Source organism: Rhamphochromis sp. 'chilingali' (genome assembly GCF_963969265.1).
Source record: "Rhamphochromis sp. 'chilingali' genome assembly, chromosome: 20".
Taxonomy (NCBI): domain Eukaryota; kingdom Metazoa; phylum Chordata; class Actinopteri; order Cichliformes; family Cichlidae; genus Rhamphochromis; species Rhamphochromis sp. 'chilingali'.
Window position 1 is genome coordinate 13,097,966 of NC_137947.1, and position 27,908 is coordinate 13,125,873.

Genomic DNA, 27,908 nt, shown 5'->3' on the forward strand with positions numbered 1-27,908 from the left:
AGCTAATGCTGCACACTTTGATTTTTTTTTTTTTTTTTTTTTAATTTTGGTCCAGTATCTGATATAATATCCCAATAAAAATGTGACAAAAAAGAAAACGCTCATATGCAGATTTTTGTTAAAAACATTTTTTCATTTTATTGTCTTTAATTAAGCAAACAGTATATCTAAAAAAAAAAAATAAAAAAAAAAGCAAGAAGAAAAAAGAAAAAAAAAACAGAAGGGAAAGAAAACTCACTGCAGTTTTGGCACTACTCTAGTTAGTGAGGTACTAAAGGCTTCAATGCTGATTTTAAGTCATCAGGGGAAACCATACTGCAAACCAAAGTCATTACTTTATGTTAAAAAGTAAATAGTACCTGTGATAAAAAGGAAAGGGTTATAATTATAGACAGGCAGTTTTTCTTTTTCGTGCACAGAGACACGTCAAAGAGTGATCTCACTGTGCTCCAATCCACACAGCACAGCAGCGGGGAGTTTGTGCTCTCCCTATCTTTGCAGGAGTAGTTGACAACAGGCTCCGTTGCCCACAGCTCAGCCATCTACTTAATTTCAGATATACTCTCTATGAAAAGAAAAAATACAATAATGAAAACTTAGCACTTCAAAAAAAAAAAAAAGGTAAATAAATAAATGTTTGTGCATATTTGCTATACCATGATATACACATACACGATGCATATAACCACATATAGATCAAACAACCACACAAACATTGTGTGTTGCAAGTTGTAAGTCTAAACTAAAGAGACCATTGTTCAGTTCTCTCTGGCTTGCACCAAACACTTCACTGCTGGAAGATAGAGTATGTCCTACACTGGACAATGTGTTGGCTCAGAGCTGATACTTGGGATATAATCCTGAGAAATGTGTGGGACACCGGCTGATGTCTTCAAGCATCCATCAACCTTCACACACACACACACACACGCGCGCGCACACATACGTGGACATGCACGCAAACCACAAAAGAAAAAGAAAACAAAAAATCTGTACAGTAATGTTACAAACTGCAGGCCATTCATCCCTGCTATGATGGATCCTTAAATATTAAGTATAGTAGAAATGCAAATGAGCTAAATACATAAATACACAACATTTTAATCCTTCTGAGTGCCACTCTTCATCTGATGCTGCTGGGATGTTGTGTATTATCTCAGTCAATCACTCAGGTCCTCTCCCCAATGTAGGCTGATGTCTGCACAGACTGGAGCTGTTCCAAACTGTTTCCAATGAAACACAAAAAAAGATTAAATGTAAAAAGTTAGTTAAAATGAAGACAATACAGTCAGGGACAGTAATGACTTGGCAACAGTGTAAAATAATTCTTTACCAGGTTTTAGGCATAATAACAGGGAGAGACCAGCAGATCAGTGAGGACGAGCAGCTGGTCATCTGTGAACTGCTGCTTATGCTGCTGCCAGTTGTCGTGGTGTGTCCGTCGGAAGTTTGACAGGGTTTTCTTTACAGTCATCTAAAAGGAGACGCCACAGAAGTGATGGTTAGCTTTTGGATATGCCATAATAAATGGCGATTAATCGCTGACCACACATACTTCAATGGGTTGTGTGTCATTGAGGTGAGCACTCAGGTCCATCAGCAGCTGGGGCATCCAGGTGGGGACGTCATATGGGCTAGAAAGAATGCAAGCGCTCAACCCGAGAACACCAGCATGGCGGCGCACCAGGTCTGCAAACACACAAGAGTAGCGATTCCATTCAAATGACACTGAAAAAAACCCACACAATCTTTGGTTGGTAGGTAACTCTTAGCAAGTTCCTTACCAGCCGATGGGATGGTGTCCACTATAGAGCCAAGATCTCTCTTCCTCTTCTTAGGCAAGCGAGTCTTGCAGAGAGCCTCAAAATGTGCCTGCATTGGGGCATCCATGGACAGGAAATTGCACTGAAGGAAGCCACTGAGTGTAGTGGCGGCCATTTCTCTTACCTAGAAAACAAAGGCCGAAAATGAGATGGACATAACACCAATTACAAGACACAAAACAATCCAACTGAGGTAACAGATTAAAAAGCTGACGTTTGCTCATAGGTAATGGGTTAGGATTGCATCTGGTAACTGGCCACCGACTGATGCATTTAAAAGGCTTAAGACTCATCATCCAATTATGATAATGCCTGGACCCCTGTGTGTTAATCATTACTGGTGCTCCCAGAGGCATGTGACTCCATCAAAGAATGAATGCTTTTTAAGAATTTCATATTCAAACAACACTGGTTCAAATTCATATTTCCACCCAAAACGATGTTGGCACAGCATAAGTACATTTATGTACTGACACATGAGCTCTGGCACCTCGATGACTACTGTACGGTACCAGGCATGCCATAGCTGCAGTATCGGGGTCAGAAGCAGGGTGGCCCATTAGGAAATACACCGGCTACCTGGACTTAAACAGCCAGCTGGGGACTCAGTGCTTTTCTATAATGGGAGCCAAATGCTTCGTAGCATGTTGTTTTAGCTCTATTCTCAATGGAGTTCTCAGTCTTAGACCGGTGTTTTTCAGTGGACAGGCATCTTTAAATACAACAAGACAAACGTATTGCATCACTAAGGCCGATAAATTAGGCTCAGGGGACTTTAAGTGGCCAAACAAAAATTCCATCCCCCACTTCTTCTTTGTCTCTACTCCATCCTTCTCCCTTTCACTCTCGTTCAATCCGAAACGTTATCTCCATAGCAACAGATTACTGCAGCCTGTGGTTTCCATGGCAACAGCTAAAGGACTGGAAGGGGGAAGAGAGTAGAGAGCCACGAGGAGCGCGCTGAATCACTACAGTGAAGCTGAAAGACAGTGCGAGTGCCTGCTAGCATAAACAAGCACATAGTGGCCAGTTGCTTGGCGAGTGTTACATAATCCGAGAGTCACATGTTTCTTTATCTTCAAGCTAGGTTCCAGCTCCTGCTCATGCCACTCCAGGTACATGTTTCTGCATTCATCTTTACATTTCAAGTTACCTCAAGCTGCTCGTCCTCCAGCAGCTTTATCACCAGCGCCCGCACATCATTCACTGCCTTCTGGTCACTCATGAATGTGAACAGGTTGTAAAAAACCATTATCTGGAGGTATGTGAGCACCGTGTAGCGAGCGTGCCAGGAGCTGCTGCCAGCAATCTGTAACACACAGCAACAGAGCCAGCCTCACATCAGCAACATACTTCAGGTGTACACAATAAGCATGTTTGTCTTTGCAATCCTTTTATTGGAACAATGATGAATACAGTATACCAGGCATGGACAGATAAAGGATTACATAATGTCAAAGAAATTTAAGTATAATCAGATGCCTTTGATTCTTTTGTCTTTCCCACTGAACCTTTCTTTTATGATCAGTGATAATCAGTGAAAACCCCAGTGTTATGTGATGCAGGTAAAAAGCTGAGCGACAGCCACATCGGCCAGGTGACCTACCTCCTGTAGGACACTGAGGACCATGGGGATTTGCTCTGTGTAGAGGAGTCCCTGAGACATCAGAGACAGGCAGGTCTTTGCATCCCTCTTTAATTCATCATAACTGTCATCATTTTCAACCGGCGCAATCTGAAACACGACAGCAACGGGTTAAATGTTATAGTGTATACAACACAAAAAGAAAACTTGAAGGTGGTAGTGACGAAGGTAGCTAAGCTAAGACTGAATGTGAGTATTTCACCTTGAAGAGCAGGGGAAGCAGCTGCAGTTGTTCTGAAACAGCAGTGGAGAAGGAGCGACCAGCACTCGCAATCAGCCACTTTAGCACTGCAGAAATTCACAGGACGAATCATTTCATAAATGCCACAGTCGAGTGTGTCTCACAAAGAAACTGATTTGGTTAGTGACAACAGATCAACCACCCACCTGTTTTGAGTAACTTGATTGCTTGAGTCCTCTCATCCTGCACTCCCACCTCATTCTCCTCAATCACGTGGTTCTGGATTTCCTCATCGCCCTCATTTAAAGGTTTCAGCTGCAACAGAATTCTCTCCGTGAAGTCCGAGATGCGTGGGGAGGTGGTGGGCTGAGTGTATGGCAAGTTGACATCAATCATGAAGATATACGTGAGCACGCTGGAAGGATAGAAAAGTAGAGAGGGAGGATGAAAGAAAAACGATATACAAACGAATTTATAATAACTTGATGACACATTTAAGCTTAATCTGGGTGCGAAAAGCGTCTCACCTGCCAATGCGTTCGCGTACATTCTTGTAAACCTGGGTGAGCTTGGGCTCCAGGTATTGCAGCAACCTGTGGAGTAGCTCAGGTACTCTCCACTCCTGCTGAGCTAGACCACCCTGGAGCACGTATAGACGACTGAAAAGAAAAACCATTACAAGTGTCAGATTGTTAAGTCCCACCGACAACGGCATCAGCATCTCCTCAAAGATGTAACTTTTTACTCACCAGGCATCGACAAAAGAGCCTCCCTCTCCATTGACTGGGGACTCCATTAGCATCTCAAACAACCAGTGAAGCTTGCGTGGATCTCTGCTCTCCTGTCAGCGTGAGAAACAACAATCACTTGGATGGTACGATGACTGACGGAGGTGGAAGGATAGAAAATAATGAACACAAGGCTTACACAGGCTGTAGCGATGCATGTACCCCAGTCTGCATACGTTTCTACTGTGATGTTTGACAGGGCAGTGCGGAGCAATGGGCACAACAGCTCCCAAAGGCTCTCGACCTGTTGAAGAAATGGAATGACCAAGGACAATGTTAACACAGTATAACTAACCTAAACAACCACAATAAGAGTGGTGGTGGTGCGATCACTTAAATGGCCTCCACACGTAGTTTAATGCCAATAACAAAAAAATCTCCACATGTGGATTTCCCCAAAGTTATAGCTTGATAAATACAGAAAGTCTGTAGACCTGAATGATGAGGATCATCTTGTTTTGGAGCTGTACCTTTGAGAAGCTCCAGTGCTTGCTGCCTCTGATCAGTCCAGAGATGATCTCCGCAACACAACGCTGCTTGCTCTCGTGGGAGTCTGCCACTAGACGTTCCATATGTGGCCGAAACAGAGGCAAAAAGTCATCGGAAAAATTACGGAACAATCCCTAGGCGAAAAAGAGAAAGCAAATTAGTTGCATTTATTCACTTCAGCTGTTTTTTCCCCTTGGTTTTGAATCTACTACCTCACCTTAAACAAGCAGAATCTGCGTGGGCTGAACTTGTCTTTGCCCTTACGGTCTTCAAGTGAGAGAAACTCAATGAACTGGTTAATGAACACTGGGTCTGAGAAATGGTCAAAGATGATCTGTTCCCACTGTCAAGAAGAGCGGAAAATAAAAGTTTTGCACTTGCAGTTACCATGATTTCACACCACTGTGTGTGTTATATTTTTCCCAGGCTTGTTTGTATGCACCTCTGTCATTTCCTCTCTGGCCAGGTTTTGCGTGGGCTGCTCCTCCTGTGGCGCATACATCATCAGGTTTCTGGAGAACAATTACAAAGTTAGAAAAGAAGAAGTGTGGAAGAGAATCTCTTGCTAAAGCAGCAGATAGCAAAAGAAATGAATGAATGAAAGCTAAAGAGTCACATAAGGAAAACACAAAGAAATGCAGGCATTATAAAATCATAACCTTGGCCAGCAGTAGTATCCCCAATGGGTTTTCTCCACAAACACACACTGATCCCAGTCCACCTGTGTGCGTGGAAGGGTACTGCTGTTATACTGAAGCCACTGGTTGTCTGTGCGATCCCCTGCTACAGTGCCACTAAGCTGTTTCAAGCCACCTATCAAAGATAAAATCCAGATTTTGAGATGACCTTTAGAAACAGTAAGAATACACAAAAACAGTAGTGGGGGATAAACAAAAACATATGCTTACAGAGCTCCAAAGGGCTCACAGGGACTTTCTTATGCGCCCTCTTTATTTGTTTCATGATGCCAGCCACAGCTGATATCGCCACCTAAAGGACAAAATGTGACACTTCAAGCAAACTCCTTATAGCAATGGCTGTACTACATCTATATGCTGCTGGGAAAAGAAAAGAAATCACAGCTCTGTTCCTACGCGTGTATGCCGCACCTTACGGACATAGAGAGATTCATGGTTGAGGCTTTTCACAAAGAACAAAACAGCAGCTGGAAGGAGTTGGTGGTCATCTCTCAGTAGCAAAGAAAGGAAGCCTATTGCAATGTGTTCAAACTTCCAAGGTCTGGAATGAGAAACAAAACTACAGTGAGAGGCTGTCATAAGTAAACACTGGCACAAATATATGGTATGTGCATTAAAAAAAACCCACGAGTTCCCGTTGCTGAGAGAGTCCAGAAGATCGCCAATGAGCTGCTTGTATCTCCTACAAAAATGTAGAATGTAATTATTTACATGCATTTTGTTGTCGAACCTATGATGCTTACAGTAAGGGTGAATGCAGATTAAAACAGCATTTTAATAGAAAGGTTACACCAGTGTTCAGAAGTTTATGTTGCTGCTCACGTGTTCAACTGCAAGGATGTTGGTATGGTCATCTTCATCTTTTTGTTGATGTAAAACTTACCCGACAGACTCGGAGTTCTTGAGCTCCTGTCTCTTTAGACCTTGTGCTACTTCTTCCTCAGAGGGAACATCTTCCTTAGGTAAAGGATTCCCAGTAGTCATAATCTGTTTAGCCACATCACAGCACTCACCGGGGATCTAACAGCATGGAAAAGGATAAAACACAATTTATATATAATTATAATTATAAAAATATTTTGTCCGAACGTGTAAAGGACACGTTTACGGATTACTCCCCATAAGGAGGGAGTAATCCGTAAACTCAGACTAACAGCAGATAAAAGCTCTTGTCTTTGGTATGCATAATGACTGTGTTGGAGTCAGCCTCATAATGACGACAAACAGTAAGTAATTAATTATTATCACAATTGTTTTACCAGACAAGCTTTTAAATTTAAGTGAGACCTTTGTAAGGTCAGTGTAGTTCAAAACTCCTCCAATGCATGGACAAATTCAACATGTGCGTTTATTTCAGAGTTTTGCCTTCTGATCTGATCTTGGATGAGTGACGAAACGATTCTCCCGCAAAACGCTACGTCCAGATGAACAGAATCAACTTTTGGAGACCTTCTGATCTAGTTCAATTAGACCTCATCATGAAACTTTCAGTGTCTTTTACTGTTTGTTAAATTAAAACTTCTAATTCCTTCGACTACCAAACCATGTTAAAGTTATTGTGTCATTAAAAAGGGCTTAAAGTGCAGCTTCTGATGGGGTTGAACCAGTAACTGTTGAGGAATTACATGGGATTGAACAATTCAGTTAAAAGTTTTATGAAAAGTTCTGAGGCTATGACTGGCATCTGCATTGGAAAATTGTTGCTGTGAACCCAAAACGTATAGCCAAATTCAAGTGCACCATGCTACATTAAATACAAAACAAATCCACCAGATACATAAGTGGGAACCAGTACATGTAAAAAGACTCAGATGACCACAGATCATCATTGTTTTTGATGTCTGCCAGATTATTCCCATGATAAAGAAAATTCTTGTCAGGATATACAGTCCAAGAATCCAGACTTCATTAGAGCAAATTGAAAGGTTTTTTCTTCTTACATGGAGCAATCAGTCTCAAGAACACAAAGGGCAGATTAGATAGATTAGAAACAGCTTAAAAAGGCTAGACCAGCTCTGGAACAGCATTCTTTGAAAAGAGAAACCTAAGCTCAACCGGAACTATAATAACAAGACTGTATTGAGAAGACTTGGAATAGCTCATCATGGGAAGGGCACGATATGTATAACTTCCAATTAATAATTATGTGAAAAAAGACAGAAACAGACTGAGATATATACATTGTGCTTAGATTCAGCCAAATGGAGCAAAGTTGATTGGACAGTGCCTTACAGTGCAAATAGATCCAAAGCATGCTGCAAAAGCAACTTAGGACTTTTAAAGGTAAGGACGTGGCATGTTCTGTAACATTCGAGTCAGTCACCTGATCTCAGCGCAACTGAAGTGCATTTCACATGCTGCACTGAAAATGAAGTGAAAGGCCTGGCAAAGCATAAAAAGGAAGAAGAGCCTCTTTTTTTAGTGGGGCCCTTGTGTCACATATCAGGAAGTCACTGCCCACGAAGATTCTTGACAAAAATGTAAAAATGTCATCAGTATGTTAATTTGCCCAATTAAGTTTGAGCTCTGAAAATATGAAAGTGTGTTTAAAATGGATGGAATTCCTCAATGGTTTGGTCAGTTTTCCAACTAAAAGCTAAGAGTCAGCACTTTAAGCCTATGTTAATCATATAACTCTAACCTTTTGCATTTTTTCCCAAACATAAATATAACACATTTTTGTAAAAGATCTGATCTGTGTTCAAGATGGGAACTTTTGAGCTATTGTGCTTTTACCACTATATGAAGGCAAATACCTCATTTCATGATTCACTTTTGAAAGCATTCTTAACACTCAACTCACAGAGAAGTCAATGCCGATGGTCTCATACTGCCGATGGATTTTGTCTGCAAGATCGTCAAAGAGCCGCACAATTGAGGGCTTCTCCAGAGACATGGCTGAGCTGAGGCCAGACCGTACGATGGCAGGCCACGTCAGAGCAATACACTCCCAATCATGCAGATTGGCCAGGCACACGCCGCTGTGATTCCCCAGAAGACAGTACAAGGCACCCTGGAGAAATACAGATACAGTATTAAAATAAATCTACAAATATAAATAACTGTTCAAGAATTTTTAGTGCAAAGCTGACTGCCATACTTTGAATTGCTGCTGAGTAACAGCGCTGTTGTCTGGGTTGAGAAACTCGAGGACATGGGGGATGAGGTCTCTGCAGCAGAAATTGTAGGTTCCCAGTGCAGTGAACAACACATTCTGAGCTTTGCTGCGTACCTGGAAGGCAACAAGTCTCAATTATTAATCATTTACAAAACACTACTCAAATCTTAGTAAGCTAGTAAATCACACTGGCAATGTATTAACAAAATGTAAACTATGCTTTTCCTGAAGGGTGCCGTGCAGAACTCACTTGACTGTAGGTGCTTGTGGAAAGCCTCAACAGATCTCTCATCAGTTCCTGGTGAATGCTCCTGTACTGACATCCTTCCACCGTCAGCTTTCGCAGCTGATAAGGACAAAATCAAAGTCAGAAATGCAAAAACGCCAAAGCTAACCTACAATGCCGTTACTCTATGAATGACTTACTTCATGCTGAAGCATGACCCTGTCTATTAAAAGAGCTCTGATGTGTTGCTTTCTGCCATGAAGCTGTAAATGCAAAGGGTGAGGTCACTACAGTCACTAGTGCATCTTCTGTAACTTTTGAAAATGTGCTTTTTTTTTTATGACTTCTTCCAGGATAACAGCAGTACAAATATACAAGAGCAGTCTTACTCTGTTCTCCATTGATTTCTTCACAAGGTTGAAACTCTTCCAGCGGGAGTCAAACTCGTGCTTGTGAGAACCTTTGAAGTGTAAAAGGTCGCTGATAATCTAAAACGTCACAGACAAAAATACTGATTTGTGTTCGGCGAGACAGGAACCATGATAGTCGATGCCCACACATTATCCCACACCTAACAACTCAGACATGCTGCACTGTGGCTTTCCAAACAGATATAATGCAAGTATTTTCTATTTTGGCTGTTACTTTACTGGCTGCCCACCTTGATGATGGAGAAAAGAGACTTTGTGTCATCCTCTGAGTGCTCCAGGATATATTCTGCAGGAAGACAAAACAGAAGTCAGATGGTGGAACAGTGAAGTTATGGATGTCGCTGTAGAATAAAGAGGGATCACAAGCCTACGAGGGGGTATAAGTGGGTGAAAACGTACGTAGCAGCTGTTTCATCACACTACAGATAGCATCTCTGTAGTTCTCTCTGGACTTATCTGTGGGTCGAGATAATAATACAGTGTAAGTTTATATTTCAACAAACCCTTTAATTTATATCTAATGTGAGAAGAAAAAAACTTCTTCCGATAGGTCTTAAGAAGAGATTAACACACCATACTCCATTCCTGTATAGAGGGTGGTCTCATCTAGATTCACCATGCTATGAACCCTGGGAGAAAAAAAACAAAAAAACAGAACTGTTTAACATTTAAAATTAAGCAGATAAAGTGAGGATTTCTCTGATCCCTGTATCCCCTGTATTTTATTGACTATCACTGATGTGTTTATCTGGTTTTCTTGATCATATCAAAGCAATTACAGCTCAGGGATAGGCTCTCCTTTCAGTGGAGGCATCAGACCCCCGGCTCCTAGGAGACAGTGCTGAACAATGGTGAGGCTCTGTAGGACATCATCTCTGAAAGTACAAATTAACAAACACAAATCTATCACAAACAGAATCCACCAAAATAAACAAAAAAAAAAAATGCAGTTTACAGCTAGTGACCTCTGGCAGCAGAGCAGTTCCTTACCTGCTCATGTCCTGTTCGCCTTCTGCAAATCTCTTAAGGCGCTGAAGTTCAGGCTGAAGAATAAGGTCCAGTAAATAAAACGCTAACGAGATCTCCTCAACACTGGGTACATGCCACTGGATTTCCAAATTCCACAAGTCCCCAGGTCGACCCCAGTCCTGCACGACATTAACATCAAACAAGTTATTATTTAATCTAACAAAAACCCACCCTATGGCCCTGCGGTGCTTTATCAAGAAAATTCTGCTGCAGATACAAATATTGATGACATTTAAGTTACGTAAGGTTAACATGCATCAGCGGGGGAATGATGAACATGAAAAAGTCAAAATATCGAATTTAATATTTGCTCTATATGTGATGATGGTCATGTGAGATTGGTACACCTGTAAAGGAGGACATAAGGTACATAGAGACATATATACATACACTACCATCATTATATTAAGAAAGATAAATCACAGGAATTTCATATTTTCTATTCTGGTTTGGGCCATGTGTAGCTACAACAACTTAAGGTGCTATTTGCAAATGCAACTTTGGTCTAAAGACAAAAAAAATTAATTTTTCAAGAAAAAAAAACTTTAATTTACATACATTAAATCTTCTTTTATTTCTTGGATGTTCACAACAACATCTAATCATTCTTTAGAAGACTGACTGACCCAAAAACTGATATCCCTAATTGTGTGTTTAGTGGATAAACAGAAAAGCTGACATCAGTATGTGATTTCTTTATTACTGGTTAAAACAGATGCACACAGCACATTTCACTTGACAACTGCTCTTAACTTGGTAACCACATAAGAGTCATTTTATTTCCTCTATGGTCCAAGACACTAATCCAGCCAAACGATCTACTACCCCTGCCTCTACAGAGGAAGAGACTTAATAGGATCAAAGGACTAAACAAAGTAGTAGACAATTAATCAACTGATTTTGACCTTGACTCAATGGTTGAGTATAGTAGTAGTCTTTGAAGCCAGTTTCTGACAGTAAATGCACTTGACAAAAAGACTAATGTGTATTATATATAAAGCATATTTGGTATTTGTACCTTAATGGGTAGGTAGTCACCAGTTGGTTGATGGAAACCTCCTGGCACACTGCAGTACTCTGTGGGGTAGATGAGGGCTGTTGAGCGAAGAATGTGGTGCAGCAGGTTGCAAGCCAGAGTGTAGCCCTGTTTACACTTGAGGTGGAGTGTCAACTGCAAAATCTGAACCAGCTCAGAGCGATAGGGCAGGATCTTATCGCCATCCACACGAGACACCTGCAGGTGCAAACAGCAAGAAGGTAAAATAAATGTTAAGGCAAAGAATTATTTAAGTAAGGAATTGGCAAACAGATAAGTTAACTGGAATTATAAAGAAGTCAATTCACCTCAGAGAGCAGCTGGAGATTCCACAGAAATTCCTTGTCAAGCTCCTCTTCATTCAACACTTCCTCATCTGTTCAAAAAAAAAAAAAAAAAAAAAAAAAAAAAAAAAGGGGGGTGCATCAGGTAAATAATATCAATTCAGGGAGGGAAAACCAGATTCAGGTATTTGGAAATATCAACTACATATGGCTATTCCTGTGTGAGCATTACTTACTGACAGCAATTTGATTTATTGCATTGCAGCAGTGTGGTACAAACACCTTGAGTGACTCTGCAGGGTGACACTGAAAACAGAAGCAGAATGAAAATGAAACATAAATTAAGGAGCTCCACGAGGAGTTTGAGTGAATGATATTTACCTTAGCTGCAGCTCTACACATGTCAGCAACCATTCTGCCGGCTACACGAGTCTCAAAGATGTTCGTGGTTGCAAAGTTGAACACCTTTTCTAGAGCCACCTATTAAAACAAAGTGACAAATGTGTTCATATGTATAAATACTGTAAAAACACGTAACATATTTTCATTAATAATAAAAGATACCAAAACAGTCAATTAGAAGCAGAGATGCACCAATAGTGAATTTCTGGGGCAGATATCAATGTTCTAAACAACAATGCCTCCATTAGCTGAATGATGATTTTTTTTTTCTTCCCCTCACCTTTGAGGAAAATGAAAGTAACGAAACTTAAAGCCATAATTAAACCGTCTTTGAAGATTCAGCCCTGAGCAAAGCTTCAAAGATTTGCTATTGCCCACTAACATCAGTCACTGTCATTGTTTAATAGCAAGAATCAGTTAATAAGTCAGATATCAGCCACCTCTCAGATGATGTCTAGGGTGTAGTTAACTATAACATATGACAGCTGGCCCTCAGCTTACCTTCTAAGGAGCATAAAAAGAAGCCCCTGAATAAAAATGTGTTGGTTTAAAGCAAGACAAACTTGCATTGCTATATTTTGTTATATACTTAGATATTTCCAAATAACATGCCAGGTACATTTAAGTGGGCCAAACTGACAAAATAAGGCTGCTTAATTCATTCATTCAGATCCTCGTCACTATGTCATCCTTCCCATCCAGATGTTGTTGTACGTGGTAAGCTTGTAAATGCTTCACAATAAAAGCTCAATTAAAAACTAAGAAAAACAAAACAAACAAAGGATGCCTCTGAACTCAAATCAGAGAAGGTATTTAATTTGAAATAATTATAGGATGGGCTGAGTATAATGCATCAACTTTAATAGGAGATATAGGGGCATCTTTCTTCCAGAAATTTGATCAATCATAGTTTTAAATCAAATATAAATATGCTTTTAAAACAAATACTTGTTGCCTTCTTGCAGTTGAGGTAAACGCAAACCTCAATTCACTATAAATGACTGAATTCTTATTCACCAAACAATGCCCCAAAATCCATTATCCAACTTGACAATGACCCAAAACATGCTCTCAGACATCTCACACTCACGTCATTATTTAGAAAGCATTTTGTTCAATATTAGACTTTTCTATAGTACTGTTTATGTACAAGTAACAGCATGAAAAGACGAGACTGAGTCTTAACCTTGAAGATGTCCAGGGAGCACTGTGTGAGGATGGTGCTAAAGGTTGAAGACAGTCCGAGCTCTACCAGGCTCTCCAGATGAGTCATTTTCTCAGTTTCTGTTTCCTCTCGGGTCTGTTCCAGAGTGCTGCTGTCTATCAGGGCAAAGCATCTATGCAGGGGAAAATGAGAAAAAAGAAAAAAAATGTTTAAATAGATACTGAATATAGAAAATAATAATAATAATAATAATAATAATAATGGATACTTTATTGATCCCCATGGGGAAATTACTTGTTTTTCTCTGCATTTGACCCATTCACTCAGTGAAGCAGTGGGCAGCCCACTAAGCAGGCGCCCGGGGAGCAGTGTGTAGGGACGGTACCTTGCTCAGGGGTACCTCAGGGTAGCCGTTAAGTGGATTCGAACCGCCGACCTTCCGATCATGGGGCGACCACTTTACCTACTGAGCTATCCCTGCCCAAATACTCCTGGTGTATATAGATAAATCAGTTATAAAGAGTAAGTATATCTAGTTATTTGTTAAGAAAAGAGGAAAATAATTTTTCTAATTTGTTACCACACTCATTTTAACTTCCTCTGCCATGATATGAAACTAAATTTTGACTACAAGAATACCGAATGGGAACTATGACCCAACAATGGAGAATTGTACTGCTGCTGAACAGTTTCTCTCCTTTAATGTAGACAGTTTTGTATTAATGTTGCACATACCGGTCCATGAACTGAAGCACAAAGTCTTCGAATTCAGCTGAGGCTGAGCACAACTCTCTCTCCACCTTAAAGGTGCCAAAAAAAAGGAACAGAAGTCATACGTAAGGATGATGTAACACTTTTGATTTAAATGCAGAAAGATGGAGAAAAAAAACAAAACAGAAATTCACCTCTGTCAAGTCTGTTCGTTCATGCAGGGCAGACGAACAGTCCACCAAAGGCACAAGAGTCACAAACGTAGCAATAAACTGGAATGTGATCTGTAGGAACACGAATGAAGTTTGTGTCAGTTTTAGGAAGTTCAGCAATAACAGAGATGAACATCAGTGGTGCCCACCATGCACTTGCTGAAGTCATTTGGGTCGACGCCAGGCAGAGCCCTCATGAGCAGGGGTAGCATGTGAGTGGGCCCCTCAGGAAAGCGCTGCCCACCTGACACTAGGCTCCGTGCCACACCAATCATGCAGCTCAAAGTAGCAGTCAGCTGGTGGGGCTCTGTTAGAGTCTCTAAAGCAGGGTATGTTCTGTGGCAAAGCGAGGGAACAATCAGTCTTTTGTTTTCATCACAAAATGTAGTCTATTTTTTTTAATAGATTACTCTGAAGCACAATCAGGGCCAAATTTTCGTTTTGGATTCTCTACTTCAGTACAAACTTACTTCTCTAGCACAGGGGGGATGACCAACTCGGGCCTCATTAACGCTAAGTTCTGCAGGGCCTGGGCTGCATCGAGACTGCCCGTCTTGCTAAACATGGCCAGCAGAACTGGCTGCATCATACTCTCCACAAAGTCTGTGATATCCTCCTCTGTCAGCTTGTGACTGTCTGGTATTGGTGTAAGCCATGTGGGCTTTTTATAGCGCTCTCGGTGAAGCCGCCGAACCACGCTGGCTGGGAGACGTTGGAGCAGTTTCATGAGCTTCATCTGCGCATGCAAACAGAGGGGGAGAAAGATAGATGCATGACAAAGAGATGACACTGGGGGGCTTCCATGTACTCTGGACAAATTGAAAGGTAGAAGGTGCTGTTAGAAGATGACATCATGAACATACCAGCTGAGGATTTATTGATCATGATAGCTTTTTGGCTCACAGCAATGCTGCCATTATGATTTTTCCATCTTATATGTTATATACAATATAATACTAAAACACTTTTATATGTTTGTACATGAGCTCAGGTCCATAAAAATCAGAAGAGTATAAGTGAAATTTCACAAAAACAACAACAACAACAAAGTACAGTCATGTGATTGTCAAACTTTTCAACTCTCGGTCTCCCATCCCACCAGATCGTCAGCTGATTCACGCTGCTACTCTTTTTTTAGTTGATTGCAAAACAGTGTTTACGTGTAATAAAACAACATCTCACATCTATGCAATCAGCACCCTTAAATACACATACTCATGCCCTAAACAAAACAAAGGTTTGTGTACCAGGACATGTTGCTACCTGCCGTGATTAAAGACAGGATCCTCAAAACAGAAAGGCATGTGACCCGGGTGCCAGTGACCTTTAATAGTATCACAGCTATCTCATTCACGTGTCCTGCTGTTATTTCTGAACTAGAGTCTGACATAATCCATAAAAAGATTCAGGGGGCTTCCTGGAAAAAGATATGCAACTATTCCCCCTGTCCCTGTTAATTTGACGCTGGAATTATAGTTGGACCAAGCTGGATGAGTGATGTAATCACACTCACTGAAGGAAATCAAAACAACATGACTCAAGATTTCTTTTGATTTAGTATGATAGATGTTATACAACAGCTTTAACTCACTTATTAAGACAAGAAGTTAAAGAATGTCTTAATTTGTTTTTAACCATCAACAGTTCAACACACTTTCAGACTGTCTGTATTGAAAACGTGGATTTTTTCTTATCCTGCATTACCATCAATGGTAAAATAATACAAAAAGTATGGAGTTTGCAGACTCTGAATTGAACTAGTAATTTAAGTTAGTGTGTGGCAGAATGTAAACACAAAAGTTCTGCAAGCTTAGGTCGTTTACTGGGACAGATTTCTGTATTTAGTGGTCCATGTGTGCCACCAGGTAGTTTGTAGTAACAAGGTTTCAGTTATAAAAACATGGTGTCGTGTATTTGCATGTACCAATCTGAGCCGAGCAAAATGTTGTGGGGTTATTTTTTGTTGCCATTTATACTAAACTAAGCTGAACTAAGTTCTAACGAAGGAGAGTTTCTCAATTTGAGAGCACAACTCTTAATATTTCATTACTAAAAGGTTTTTAACTGTAGCAGTAGTTTATTTATATATATTATATATAAAATATATTATATATTTTTATATTCTCCATTTACAAGCTAGTTTGAGCCGTTGATATAATGAGCTAGTCTACATTTATGGTTTGTTTAGTTCCAGTCATCCAAAAGTACGAAGAAATGACTCACCAACCACCGGCCATGATTTGACGGGTGAAAGAAGGATGTAATACTGTTGAAAAGGCCACTGAGCTGAGCTTGAGCTTGCTTGCTGGGTCCTCCCTGAAATTGGTACAGTGAATATCACTGAGAATATCACATATGCCTAATTGCAAACTGTACAGTAAATTATATGGTATATTGTAACATAATATGATTTATGGTCTACAAACTAACCAGGAGGGCTGACACCCAAAGCACCACATGGCTGATGTCGTAGGCATTGGTGACGTATCGTGGTACAATCATCTGACTGGTCCCAACAGGAAGATTCAAGCTCCTCAAAATTCTTGTGAAAATCTGCAATGTGACAAACAAAATTAGCAGGGATATTGTTTGTGTGTTTACCTGGATATTGACAAGTTCTTTGAATGTTTATCTGTGACAGATACTGGTATCACTTCGGGGAAATACGCAAACATGATGCAAGAAGGAAAGCAAGCTCAACAAAGAAACCTGATAGTTTGTTTGCTTGATAACCAGCAATAGACATGACATACAAACCCAGAGAACATAGGAGCATGTGCCAAAATCCTCAAAAACAAGCAAGTGCTAAGTTGTGTAATGTGCAGTGGGAAGGAGCAACAAACCTTAGGAATATAAGGGTCCCAGTCAATGTAGCCAATGTTGTCATTGGCCAAGCGGGCAAAGAGATTAACCAGATGCTGCAAAGACGTATGACGACATGTTAAATAAGAAAGGTTAAAAAAAAAAAAAAAAATGTTGTACATATGGAAAAAAAAAAATTATACATTCATCCACTTACAACTTCCCAGCTCGGAAGATTTTGCACAGATACCCATAAGCTGACCAACTCGTCGAACCACAACCTGTCAGAAAAGCAAAATCAGGAAATAAATCTTTCAAGTTCATAACACACGTGTGACATTTAACCGACCAATGAAAGTATGCTTCAGGCAGAGGGAGAGGAGCACTGGTTAAACATGATGTGAATCCCTTACTATAAGCAGAAAACAATGTAGGGTAGTGTTTTATCTTCTAACTCTATAATCTTGAATTATTTATAACTGTCCTACAAAGAGCTTTGTAATTTGGTGAGCATTAATAATTTAAAACTCATTTCCATGTTTGGGTCAGTCAATCTACTGCACAGCTGTTCAAATTAAATTTGATTACAGGTTTAAAAATATACATTTATGTCAATTCACAAATGTTGGAAACAGCAAAAGTAACATAACTCCCCATGGCAAAGACAGAATGAATTAACCATTTCTCAATCCACTGGTTCGAAAATATTATTGTAGCAGTTAGAAGCACCCATGAGTTTGCACTTAGTAACTGCTCCTCTTTGAAGATGTCAGAGTTTAAGCACACAGCAAGTTTGAGATCTACCCCACCGTTTCAAATATTTTTAAGTCAAGAGGCTGTGAAGGCCAAAAGCTTTAATATGTGGCTCTGACAAGAGTTCCTGGTGGATTTTTAGGCCTTCTTTAGATCATTGTCCCTGTTGTATCAGACAGTTTTTCAGCTCTTGACCAACTGACATCTGAATTCAGAGGGAGCTAACTTAAGTGGACTCCGTTTTTCCTTTTATGAAACCCAGCACCACAAATCTGTGTACTCCTAGTGCTGGAGTACTCCTAGTGCTCCCAAGCCCGGATAAATGATGAGGATTGCACCAGGAAGGGCGTCTGGTGTAAAATCTTTGCCAAATTAAACATGTGGATCATCATCCTTTTATCTGTGGCTGTCACACAAACCTCAGGAGATCACTCCCACCACTAGTTACAATATTACAGTCACTTTCTGCTGATCTATTTGCAGTCCTACTTTGTCTCTCTGATTAGCAAATGAGCAATTTAATCCTCAGTTTTCCAGGTCTTCTTTTGACTTACATAGTTTATGTTAACCAACATTTCTTCATTTAAAGGAGTCCACTGTTTTAATTAAGACAAAACAAGGCTTTACAAGTAAAAGGGCACTAAAGAATACTGCCGAACCAAACAGCGTTTAATGCTGTGTATAAGGGGCAATAATGCAGTAAAAGCTACTCAGTACCCATGAAACAGAAGGTTGACATCTTGATGGTGTTATAGCTGGTGTATGCAAAAACAAAGTTTTACTTCTTTGCTAAAGCTAAAGCTTTAGTAAAGCTCATTAGCGTTATTATCTTGCTTCAGGCTGCCCAAACTTATGCTGTGCATGAATGATAAATTTTCCTAATATAAATTAAAACATTAATAGTATGTTCAAGGATATTTTATTGCCCTGGTAGAAGTGCAGCACGCTTTAGACGAACAGATGGCATCTCCTCAGCACTCTTAAACATTGTTATTTAAAAGTCAGGATAATAGTCAGTAATGGTTACTGCTGGTGAAAAATCTTTACACTTCTTTAATTAAACTGGATTCTGATTTCACTGAAACATTTTAAAGGTTTGCCTAACTGAAACTACTCTTTAACATGTTTTTCTTCATTTGCATCTATAATGTGCGCTTTTATCGTATTAATTTTTGTTTTTGTACACATCTGCTTAAAAAAAAGTTCTAAATCTCAATGAGATTTATCATTTATTATAATAATAATAAAAATAATGTGCAAGGACAGGACATGGCTAATATAGTAATGAACTGAAAAAAAATCCTTTTTAAACAAGCATTAAAAATACAGAGTATTAAAAAAGAGTCGATATGTCTCACTGCAGTTGGTTAGGATAGAAAAAAAACTGTGCCTCTGTTCTCTTTTATAGCACTTGTTTCTATGTCTCACTATGGGAAACGCCCCTTGCATATCACAGTCACTTATTCCATTATGCCTGCCAGTTCTGAGTGGCAGTCATGACATCTGTATCGGGACCCTCTACTTTTGCAGAAGGCTGACTCTGTCTTTCCATTCATCTCTTCTTTATTCAGAAGAAAAGCTTTTTTCCTCCCCTCACATACAAAGGCTGATTCTTCATAAAGTCAAGCAGCTAAAGTTGAAAGAAGAGTGCAAATCTTTCCTTATCAACACAAGGACTGCCAGCGTAACTGGTGACGTTTTTTAATAAATTGAATTACGTAACACAATCTGCCACTGGAACACATGACTGTGTAGGCCTGTGTAGACATACTGCTAAATATCATAGCTCATTTTTGATTACTTTCTCTTTGATGTCGCATCAAACTTTGAATAGCAGTGTACATGTAAGAGAATAAAAGAGGTTTCATACTTGAAGCCCCTGTGATGCAGATCTGGAGGCAGAGTTGTTGGTAGAAAGAGCTCAAAGTAGCTGATTGCTCGTTGCATGGTGACATCAAAGGGACAAAGGAGTGGTCTCCACTCATCCAGCATCTCCTGAGTAGCCGCCTCTGAAAAGTACCTGCACAAAGGTAGAGAGAGAAACAAAATCAGAGTTTTGCTTTTTTTATTTTTTTATTTTATTATTATTATATACACATGGTGACAATACCACCAACATTTACATGATTGCTCATAAAAATACACTACCATCCACTTTATTGGAGAAATGTTTAATATGCAATCCAAAAACACAACAAGTTCAACTAGAACCAACAAACTTTTACATTTTCAGTTTTCGGCCAGTCACAGTTGTACCTAATAAAATGGCCAGTCACTGTATATGAACAGATGAAACATCTCAACCTTCAAAGGAGCTTAAAGTGTGGTTCAAAGATGGACAACCTGAACGTGTACATCAGGTTTGGAGACTGACAACTTCTAAGGAGTACTTAAAACCAGCAATGAAACAAAGCCTGGGTCAGAATTACTTAAGACTAGACTAAGTAGGAACATGTTGTTGGTCTCAAAGGTACGGTTTTATCTTGGTTTAAATCCTATCTCTCAGAGAGGTCGTTCTCTGTTGCTATTGGGCAACACTCCTCGGCTTCTGCCCCTATTTATTGTGGTGTGCCTCAAGGGTCCGTGCTCGGTCCTGCTCTTTTCTCTTTGTACATGTTGCCCTTGGGATAATTTTTTAGTAAATACAACATCTCCTTTCACTGTTATGCCGATGATATCCAGATTTATTTACCTTTGAAATCCAATGAGACTGCTTCTTTGCAACCTCTGTTCAACTGTTTGCATGAAGTTAAAATTTGGTTATCACATAATTTTCTTACATTGAACGAGAATAAGACCGAAATCATAGTCTTTGGTAGTCACACTCCACTAGACCAGTTAGCTGATGCCCTAGGCCCTCTCGCTAGCCATCTTTCGTCCACTGTAAGAAACCTCGGAGTGTTCCTGGATGGCTCTTTTAAACTCGAGAAACAGGTGTCCACTGTGGTAAAAAACAGCTTTTACCAGTTGCGTCAGATTTCCAAAGAAAGCCGTTCCTTCCTTTAAAGGACCTTGAAAAGCTTATCCACGCATTTATTACATCCAGATTGGACTACTGTAACTCCCTCTACTCGGGCCTCCAACACTCCTCTCTTTGCCGGCTCCAGTTAATTCAAAATGCAGCTGCGCGTCTTTTAACAGGTACGAGAATTCATGAACACATAACTCCAATTTTAGCCAAATTACATTGGCTCCCTGTTAAATATCGTATAGATTTTAAAATTCCTTTGTTCACTTTTAATATTTTGAATAATTTAGCGCCCAGTTATCTTTCTGATTTACTCCATTCATACAATCCCAACAGAGCACTTAGATCGTCCAACCACAGGCTCCTAGCACAACCTAGGACTCGAATGAAGTCGAGAGGCGACCGGGCCTTTGCATCCGTGGCACCCAGACTCTGGAATAACCTCCCCGTTCATATTCGCACTGCCGAGTCTATCCAGTCTTTTAAATTACGTCTTAAAACTTATTTTTTTACTTTGGCTTTTGATTCTGTGTAGTTGGCTGTTTTAGCTTGTTGCGTTGTTACCTATTGTTTGTTGTCCTCTTTTATTGTTTGTTTTAACTGTCTCATGTTTTTATTGACTGTGAAGCACTATGGTCAACACTGTTGTTTTAATATGTGCTATATAAATACATTTTGATTGATTGATTGATTGATTGATTGATAATAATAACCTTCAACACTGCTGATTCTACTTAAGCGAATTCAGATGCATCTATTATGAAATTATCAACATTATAAATAACAGTTTGCCTGATGCTGAATATGATTTCTTATTTCTAATTGCTGAATACATTTTATTACGTTGTAATGTAAGAAAAGAATTCTAATCTGTAGTAAGGTTCAGACATTTGCCTCTCATTCATTTTTGCTAATACAAATCCAGACAGGACAGGAGCAGATTGATGATAACCACACAAACACAGATACACAGGCTACTCTTGGGAACAGCGGAGAAGAGAATTAAACATTCATAGGTGTGGTCAAGTCACACGATTTGATACTGACAATGCACATTACAGCAACTTTAAGGAGTCATTTTTGCATGTAAGGGTGACCATTTATCACAAGTTCTGCCTGAAATGGTCAAAGTATTCTCTGAATTATCGATCAGAAAATCAAATTTAAGAGTACAGGGGCCGAACTGGTAATTTGGGAAATCCAGGCAAACTCTTTGTTTTGTTTTCTGGGGGTTTTCTGTAGCAATACTGCCATTTGTAGAAGCACACAAAGTACTTTTCTTCATTAAAACAGAAAATATCACGTTGTAAAAATACTGCCAGGGAAAAAAAATCCTGCATTCAATATTTTTTTTTCTTTACATGAGAGCAATATGCCTACATGTGAAAAATAAATCAATATAAATTTTATTTCCTCATTATTCTAACTATTCAGAATACCATTAGAGTACCGAATAAGACTTTATATGGCTTCAGAGCAAAAGCATTCAACTGTGAACCATTATCTTCATTTGAGTATCTATTCGTTGACATCATCTGCCATGTTTGTGCTCACATTACAGACAAGTGACTCAAGTACACACAAGCAGCAGCTACTGAAATTCCAGTGTTAGAGCACAATGTCCCACAGATGGGAGATTACAAGTCATACACCTGGCACATTTTTAGCTATTAGGATAAATCCTACGGTTCCACAGGGGTCAAAGACCCGAGAGGATTTTCATGGTCTGTTTTGCGTTTATTTAAACTCTGCAGGTTATTTCAGGTCACCTAGCCATCTCTGTGATTTTGTATTCACTGGTGATCCTGGGGGAAAATAAATTAATAAAACAAAACCAAGTGTCCTTCCCTCTCCCTCAGTGCTGATCCACAGCGTCTCAGCAGCAAACCACAAATCATTCTCGCTTCTCACACTAAGAGGAAACTCTCACACAAGACAGAATTAGATAAGATAATAGGATTATCTGCCTAAGTGCAAACTTAAGGACGAATCCTAGTGCTCACCTAAGATACCTGCAAGTGTACTATTTTGGTGAACCTGAAGCTTTGCAATAATAAAATGACACAACATAGAGCTTCTTTGCCCAACTTTTAAATAAAGGGTTAAGAAACGCAATATGCATATAAACAAGAGATTCTCTGACTGACACGCAGTTATTAAACCAAACATCTGCAGTACTATTAAACTCCTGAATCCAAAGACAAGGTAAAATGAGGACATTCATGAATTGATATATTAAGGTGTACTTACGGTCTGCAGCTTTTCACAAGTGTTTTCAACACGCTTTCCACAGAGCTGTAATGAAAAAAGGAGTGAAAAGTTTTTTATTAGGCTGTCAGTAAAAGACTGATGTTGGTTACAGTTAATCAGCTTTCACATCAGTGCAATCTCAGTTTAATTGCATGCACACAGAAACTTCTTGACACATCTGACTAACGTGCTGTGAAAAAGGAAAGTTTACAGGTCGGTGTATAGTGACAATACAAGCAGAGTAAATGTTACCTGTACTGTCTGAGCTTACTAACTGGGTTCAAGCCAAAATAAAGATGTACATGTTAATCTGTTTCTAACTGACACCACCATAACTCTTACATAACAGAGTTACAAATATGATACATTAGCGTAGTTTACGAATTTTCCACTAGTTTAAAAAATAATAATTAAAAACTCCTGACTTGATTACCTTTACATAAAGACTGAATGACAGAGAGTGCTATAACCAGAGTTCTTAGGCTCCTTTCTACAATCCCATCTATTTACTGACATGCAAAGTCAAACCATGCCTGGTTGAAAAATACCACTCAACAGCTTGTTATCCGTCTTTGCATCACTCGAGTCTTTAGATAGCTGTAGCTGACAGATTTAATTCTTAATCGATAGCCGCATTTATGAGTGATGCTGTGCAAGCCAAACTGCAACCTACTGATCTACTGTTTACACTGTAAGCCCACAACACACCAGCTAAAAACCCCAAAATATGCAAATCCAACAGCAGAAAAATGTGAGTGAGCGCACTCTGTGGTAAGGACCACGCTATATAACCTACAAATACTAGAAAAAATGTTTATAGTTTTAAAAACAAAATTATAAGAACTTGGGCTCCTAAACGTCTAGACTCTTGAAAATGCTGCTCAGTAAACCAAGGACTTCAAAACAGGTTAGAGTGGGGATGTGTAACAAGAAAAACAACAAAAAGCTAGACAGCTTATGAGTTAATGAAACTAAAGTCAAGCATAAAACATAATGAATGCTTCACAATGTGTCATAAATACTGTAAACTGTACTACATCTTAATATGGTCATCAAAGTCTGATGCCATCATAACATAACATGAAAGATTAGAAGCATTTAAGAAAACATGTTAAATAAAAGAATCATCTATTAATATGAGCTAATGGTTGCTATCGGGAAGAGTAGAATGATACAAAAATTTGTTAGCTGCAGTGCGACAGTCTCCAATATGGGTGAAATGTTAACATTGATTAACTCCTGATTTTTTTTTTCCTTCTCTCACAAGCTGCATATGGGGTGTCCAGTTTTTACTTTCACATGCAACATGGTGTCTCAAAGGATGAATTCAAAGTAAAAACAAAACAAAACAAAAAACACAAAGAGAAATGTTTATCCTTACCACCTCTGAACCAATTTTATCATTACGTGTTTAGAGGATGAACGAGGCCGTAGATAACTGAATGTAAAAGGAGACAAAGGCATAAAAAAAAACATTCAGCACACAAGAGTGCCTATTACTTGTGCAGCAACTTATACAACATATTATCTTTTGTGTGCATTAATATGGGCTGGACAAGGATTAGCTGACCAACCAAAGCAGCTTGCTTACATTGGCTCAATATGAAAGCATTTTGCTAGCAAAGTAGCAATGTTCCCATAGCACCCTAAAAGAGCACCTCGCACTGCTTGCTAAGAACTTCACAAGGAACGTCTTGCACAGGACAGACCAACATTGTAAAATCTCTAAAGTCATGCTAAACTGTAAAAATCATAGCGGCTATAGTTCCTGGTAAAAACAAACATTACGTGGTATAAAACATGACAAGCTTGTCACCTGAGGTATAACAAACCGAGTCTGTTTGAAAATAACCAGGCCATAATTTGAATTAAACAGCAACTATCACAAGGGATCCCTTTTAATTTGAATTGAGAAAAATAAATAAATGGATGTCAACACCAGGGAAACAGTCTACTGAAGTTATGAAATGAAAAAAGTAAAAATTTGACTTCTAACGGCCAGTTTGTGATGTCGCGGAGCAAGCTTTTTTCTTTTTAAGACATCCTTCCATTTGACAATGTCACTGGCAGGCAGAGTGAAGAGTTGGCCAACTTAGAGAAAGATGAGAAATGAGTCATTTTAAAACAATAAATATGATAATGCACATTTCAGGACATTCTTTTTCTGAGACAGCGTTGCTGCGCACACAAAAACTGCAACAAAAAGTTGGCTAACAAATAGCAGGAGAGTTGGAGGGAATCAGACTTCCTCCAATCTCCACATAGCTGGTCAAGTGCTGTGTTAAAGAGGTTGTGAATAGGAAATAGTTGCTTTTTTTACAAAGAAGGATTAATAAAGATGATTGCATCACATATTTTAAAACAATGTAGAGGTGAAGGAGCTGTTCAGTGCAATTTGACTATAAATAATAATTAAATAATTAAATAATTAAATAATTTCCCCCAGGGATCAATAAAGTATTCTGATTCTGATTCTATCATATGTGCAGTTCAGACTAACCGTGAAATAAATGTTGCCTAAAGCACATTTTCTGCTGCTTTTAAAAAAAACATCCCACCTAATTTGTGAAATCTGACTCGACAGCTAAACCAAAAAGTATACCTCATTTCTAAGTTTAAGCACAGTTTTCATTTGTTTTTATTTCTTTGTTTTTTAATAACAACATTTGCAGGCTTCACTTAAAACCACAGGCATACTTGGGAAACCAGTTGAGGCCGAGATGCTCCGTCTTTGAGAAAAGAATCCTGTCGTATAGCTCATACAGCGGTCTCCATGGCAACTCAAGGTCCTCCCTTGACAGGAGTTCTCGTTTCCTGTTAAGATGAAGATGACATATGTATAGAAATTGAGAAACACGCAAAAGCTACCTGATCATGCAGTCTTCACCAGACAAATCATCACTGGTGAGCATACGGCATGTTTAAATGTAACTTCACTCTTGGAGAAACCAAAAACACATCTGTACAAGTTGTTGAGTAAACCAGACAGGAACCAATCTTACTTGAGGAGGTTAATAAGAAGCCGAGCAAGGCCCTGCATCATGCTGATCTCCAGTTTGGGTATCATCACTAGCTCGTAGAGCAACTTGATAAACAGCACATGGTCTTCTTTGCTGAATTTGCGCCCATACAGTCTCATGTACCTTAAGGAGAAGAGAATGTGGGAAAATGACTCCAGTTTCAGGACAGATAATAAGAGGTCAAAAGTGTTTACATGCATAAGACACAGGAATGTAATGAACTTGGTAATCAATATAATCAATATAATTTAAGAAAAGTCATATTTAAAATAAATACTACACTTGAATAAAGCTTGTAGACAATTTAAAATGAAAATGTTTTTTTAATCAATCTTTAAGTGCAAAAATACTGGTAAACCGAATCTGGGTCAGCATAACAGTCAACTTTCCGTTTGCCTGATCCGGCAGTGAGTCACTCCTGAAAAGTGCAATGAGCCAGCTTTTGGGACTGAAATGGATTAAAGCAGGCCTGCAACCACGTACAACAACATCAAACAGCATAATGTAATCAACTATCCATACCGACAATATTTTTTTGCTGGTGAAATCTGGGGGTTAAATGTTAAATGTCATGTTTATGCACTGTACTGAGTTAAGCAAGACCATATATGTCCTCACCTGAAGAGCTTGGCACAAACATTCAACAGAAAGCCACGTGGACCACTGAAACATGATCTGAAACTATTATAATGCATATCAAAAGGTGGTTATGCACAAGGGCCGCCTTTGAGGCAGCTTGACAGGAAACCATAAAATTTAAATTTTGCGATATCTGGTGAGCCGTCATCTGACTCGCTGCTTCAAAATAAAAATGTCAGCTGCAGAACAGCAATTAAATGACCCACTACTGTGCCGCTCTGTCTGGGTCAGGTTGTGTATTTGACACTGGCCTGATTATGAAACCCGTAGCGTCCCTAATCAGATGCCCGACAGACTGTAGCTACCGGGCATTTAAAGCTGTGTAGCGTTTTATAAGTAATTAAGCACAGCAGGCCGTGAGGAAACGACCGTGTTTCGTAAAACAAGCAAAACAAATCTAAGTTTTCGGTTTGACTGATCAGTGTGCGCACAGTTCCTACAAAACACTTCGGCGTATTATATAATAAACACACCGCATTTTACACTTTACGAGTTACAGTGGTAAAATATATGTTGTTTGCGTTACTTCTCAATAGGCTCAATGTTGCAAACATTACCAAGTGAGCAACAACTGTTACATTAGGACATTAGAGATTAGTGTTACTTACGTGGAAAGTTTCCTCGTCCAAAACAGGACACCGGGCCATATCTCTCGAAGCTGAACAGCTCGGCCCAAGTTTCCTTTTATCTTACTCAAAATATCATTGGATTCAGCGTCTAGCCTGTCCGCGTACGGCAGAAGTTTGTTGTATACGATGTCTTTTTGAGGAATAAAATCCAATGTGTCAAGCTGTGTCTTTTTCATTCTACGGGTTAAAACTAGCTAGCTTCACTAGCACTACTTTAACTTCGTTTCGATTTTCACTTCACGCTGTAATGCTACCCGGCTAATACAACGGCTAGTTAGCTACACTCTCCAATGAATAAGGTTATTATGGCCCGCACAGTGACTAAGTTATAACATTCACAAGTTGATGACACGGTAGCTAGCCATCTAGCTTAAGTTAAATTAGCTTCCTTTAGCCGAAAACATCATCAGCGTCATCTTATAAAGATATTAAGGCGGACGAATTGTACAACTTTGTTCAAAAATGCCTTGGCACTGGAAATTCTCTCTTTCGGCTAACGCACTCCTAAAGACCTGACAGCCAGCTAACGGTCTAGCTAAAGTTAGCGGCGTACTACAAAAGCACTGTCATATCCCATTGACTGTCAACGTCGACTGATTCATCCAACTA

At 39.4% G+C, this 27,908-nt stretch overlaps 1 protein-coding gene across 1 annotated transcript; it reads right to left on the reverse strand.

Moving 5' to 3' along the window:
* Positions 1 to 125: 125 nt before the first annotated feature.
* psme4a (proteasome activator subunit 4a) lies at positions 126 to 27,890 on the reverse strand. Its single transcript, XM_080869768.1, has 47 exons — positions 27,279 to 27,890; positions 26,014 to 26,154; positions 25,709 to 25,825; positions 23,012 to 23,056; positions 19,664 to 19,813; positions 17,258 to 17,321; positions 17,082 to 17,156; positions 16,669 to 16,791; positions 16,462 to 16,554; positions 14,709 to 14,974; positions 14,388 to 14,574; positions 14,221 to 14,310; positions 14,051 to 14,115; positions 13,337 to 13,487; positions 12,130 to 12,228; positions 11,985 to 12,054; positions 11,773 to 11,840; positions 11,447 to 11,662; positions 10,390 to 10,547; positions 10,179 to 10,274; positions 9,973 to 10,028; positions 9,799 to 9,855; positions 9,630 to 9,685; positions 9,358 to 9,456; positions 9,169 to 9,231; positions 8,993 to 9,088; positions 8,725 to 8,856; positions 8,428 to 8,637; positions 6,508 to 6,644; positions 6,253 to 6,306; positions 6,036 to 6,165; positions 5,835 to 5,916; positions 5,586 to 5,739; positions 5,369 to 5,438; positions 5,144 to 5,269; positions 4,908 to 5,060; positions 4,577 to 4,681; positions 4,399 to 4,490; positions 4,177 to 4,308; positions 3,856 to 4,064; positions 3,671 to 3,756; positions 3,430 to 3,558; positions 2,977 to 3,132; positions 1,785 to 1,947; positions 1,556 to 1,689; positions 1,334 to 1,474; positions 126 to 1,223 (listed from the first exon to the last, which is right to left on the reverse strand). The coding sequence occupies exons 1-46, from the start codon at positions 27,473 to 27,475 to the stop codon at positions 1,340 to 1,342; spliced, it is 5,487 nt and encodes a 1,828-aa protein (XP_080725894.1). The 5' UTR covers positions 27,476 to 27,890; the 3' UTR covers positions 126 to 1,223; positions 1,334 to 1,339.
* Between the last annotated feature and the right edge of the window lie 18 nt (positions 27,891 to 27,908).

What these genes read in the sequence shown, in the direction of transcription:
- psme4a (XM_080869768.1), bottom strand. Translation starts at nt 27,475, where the DNA reads ATGAAAAAGACACAGCTTGACACATTGGATTTTATTCCTCAAAAAGAC. An exon ending in TTACTCAGCAGCAATTCAAA is followed by an intron (nt 8,638 to 8,724) that starts GTATGGCAGTCA and finishes GTATTTCTCCAG; the next exon opens with GGTGCCTTGTACTGTCTTCT. An exon ending in TCTCTCAGCAACGGGAACTC is followed by an intron (nt 6,166 to 6,252) that starts GTGGGTTTTTTT and finishes TTCTCATTCCAG; the next exon opens with ACCTTGGAAGTTTGAACACA.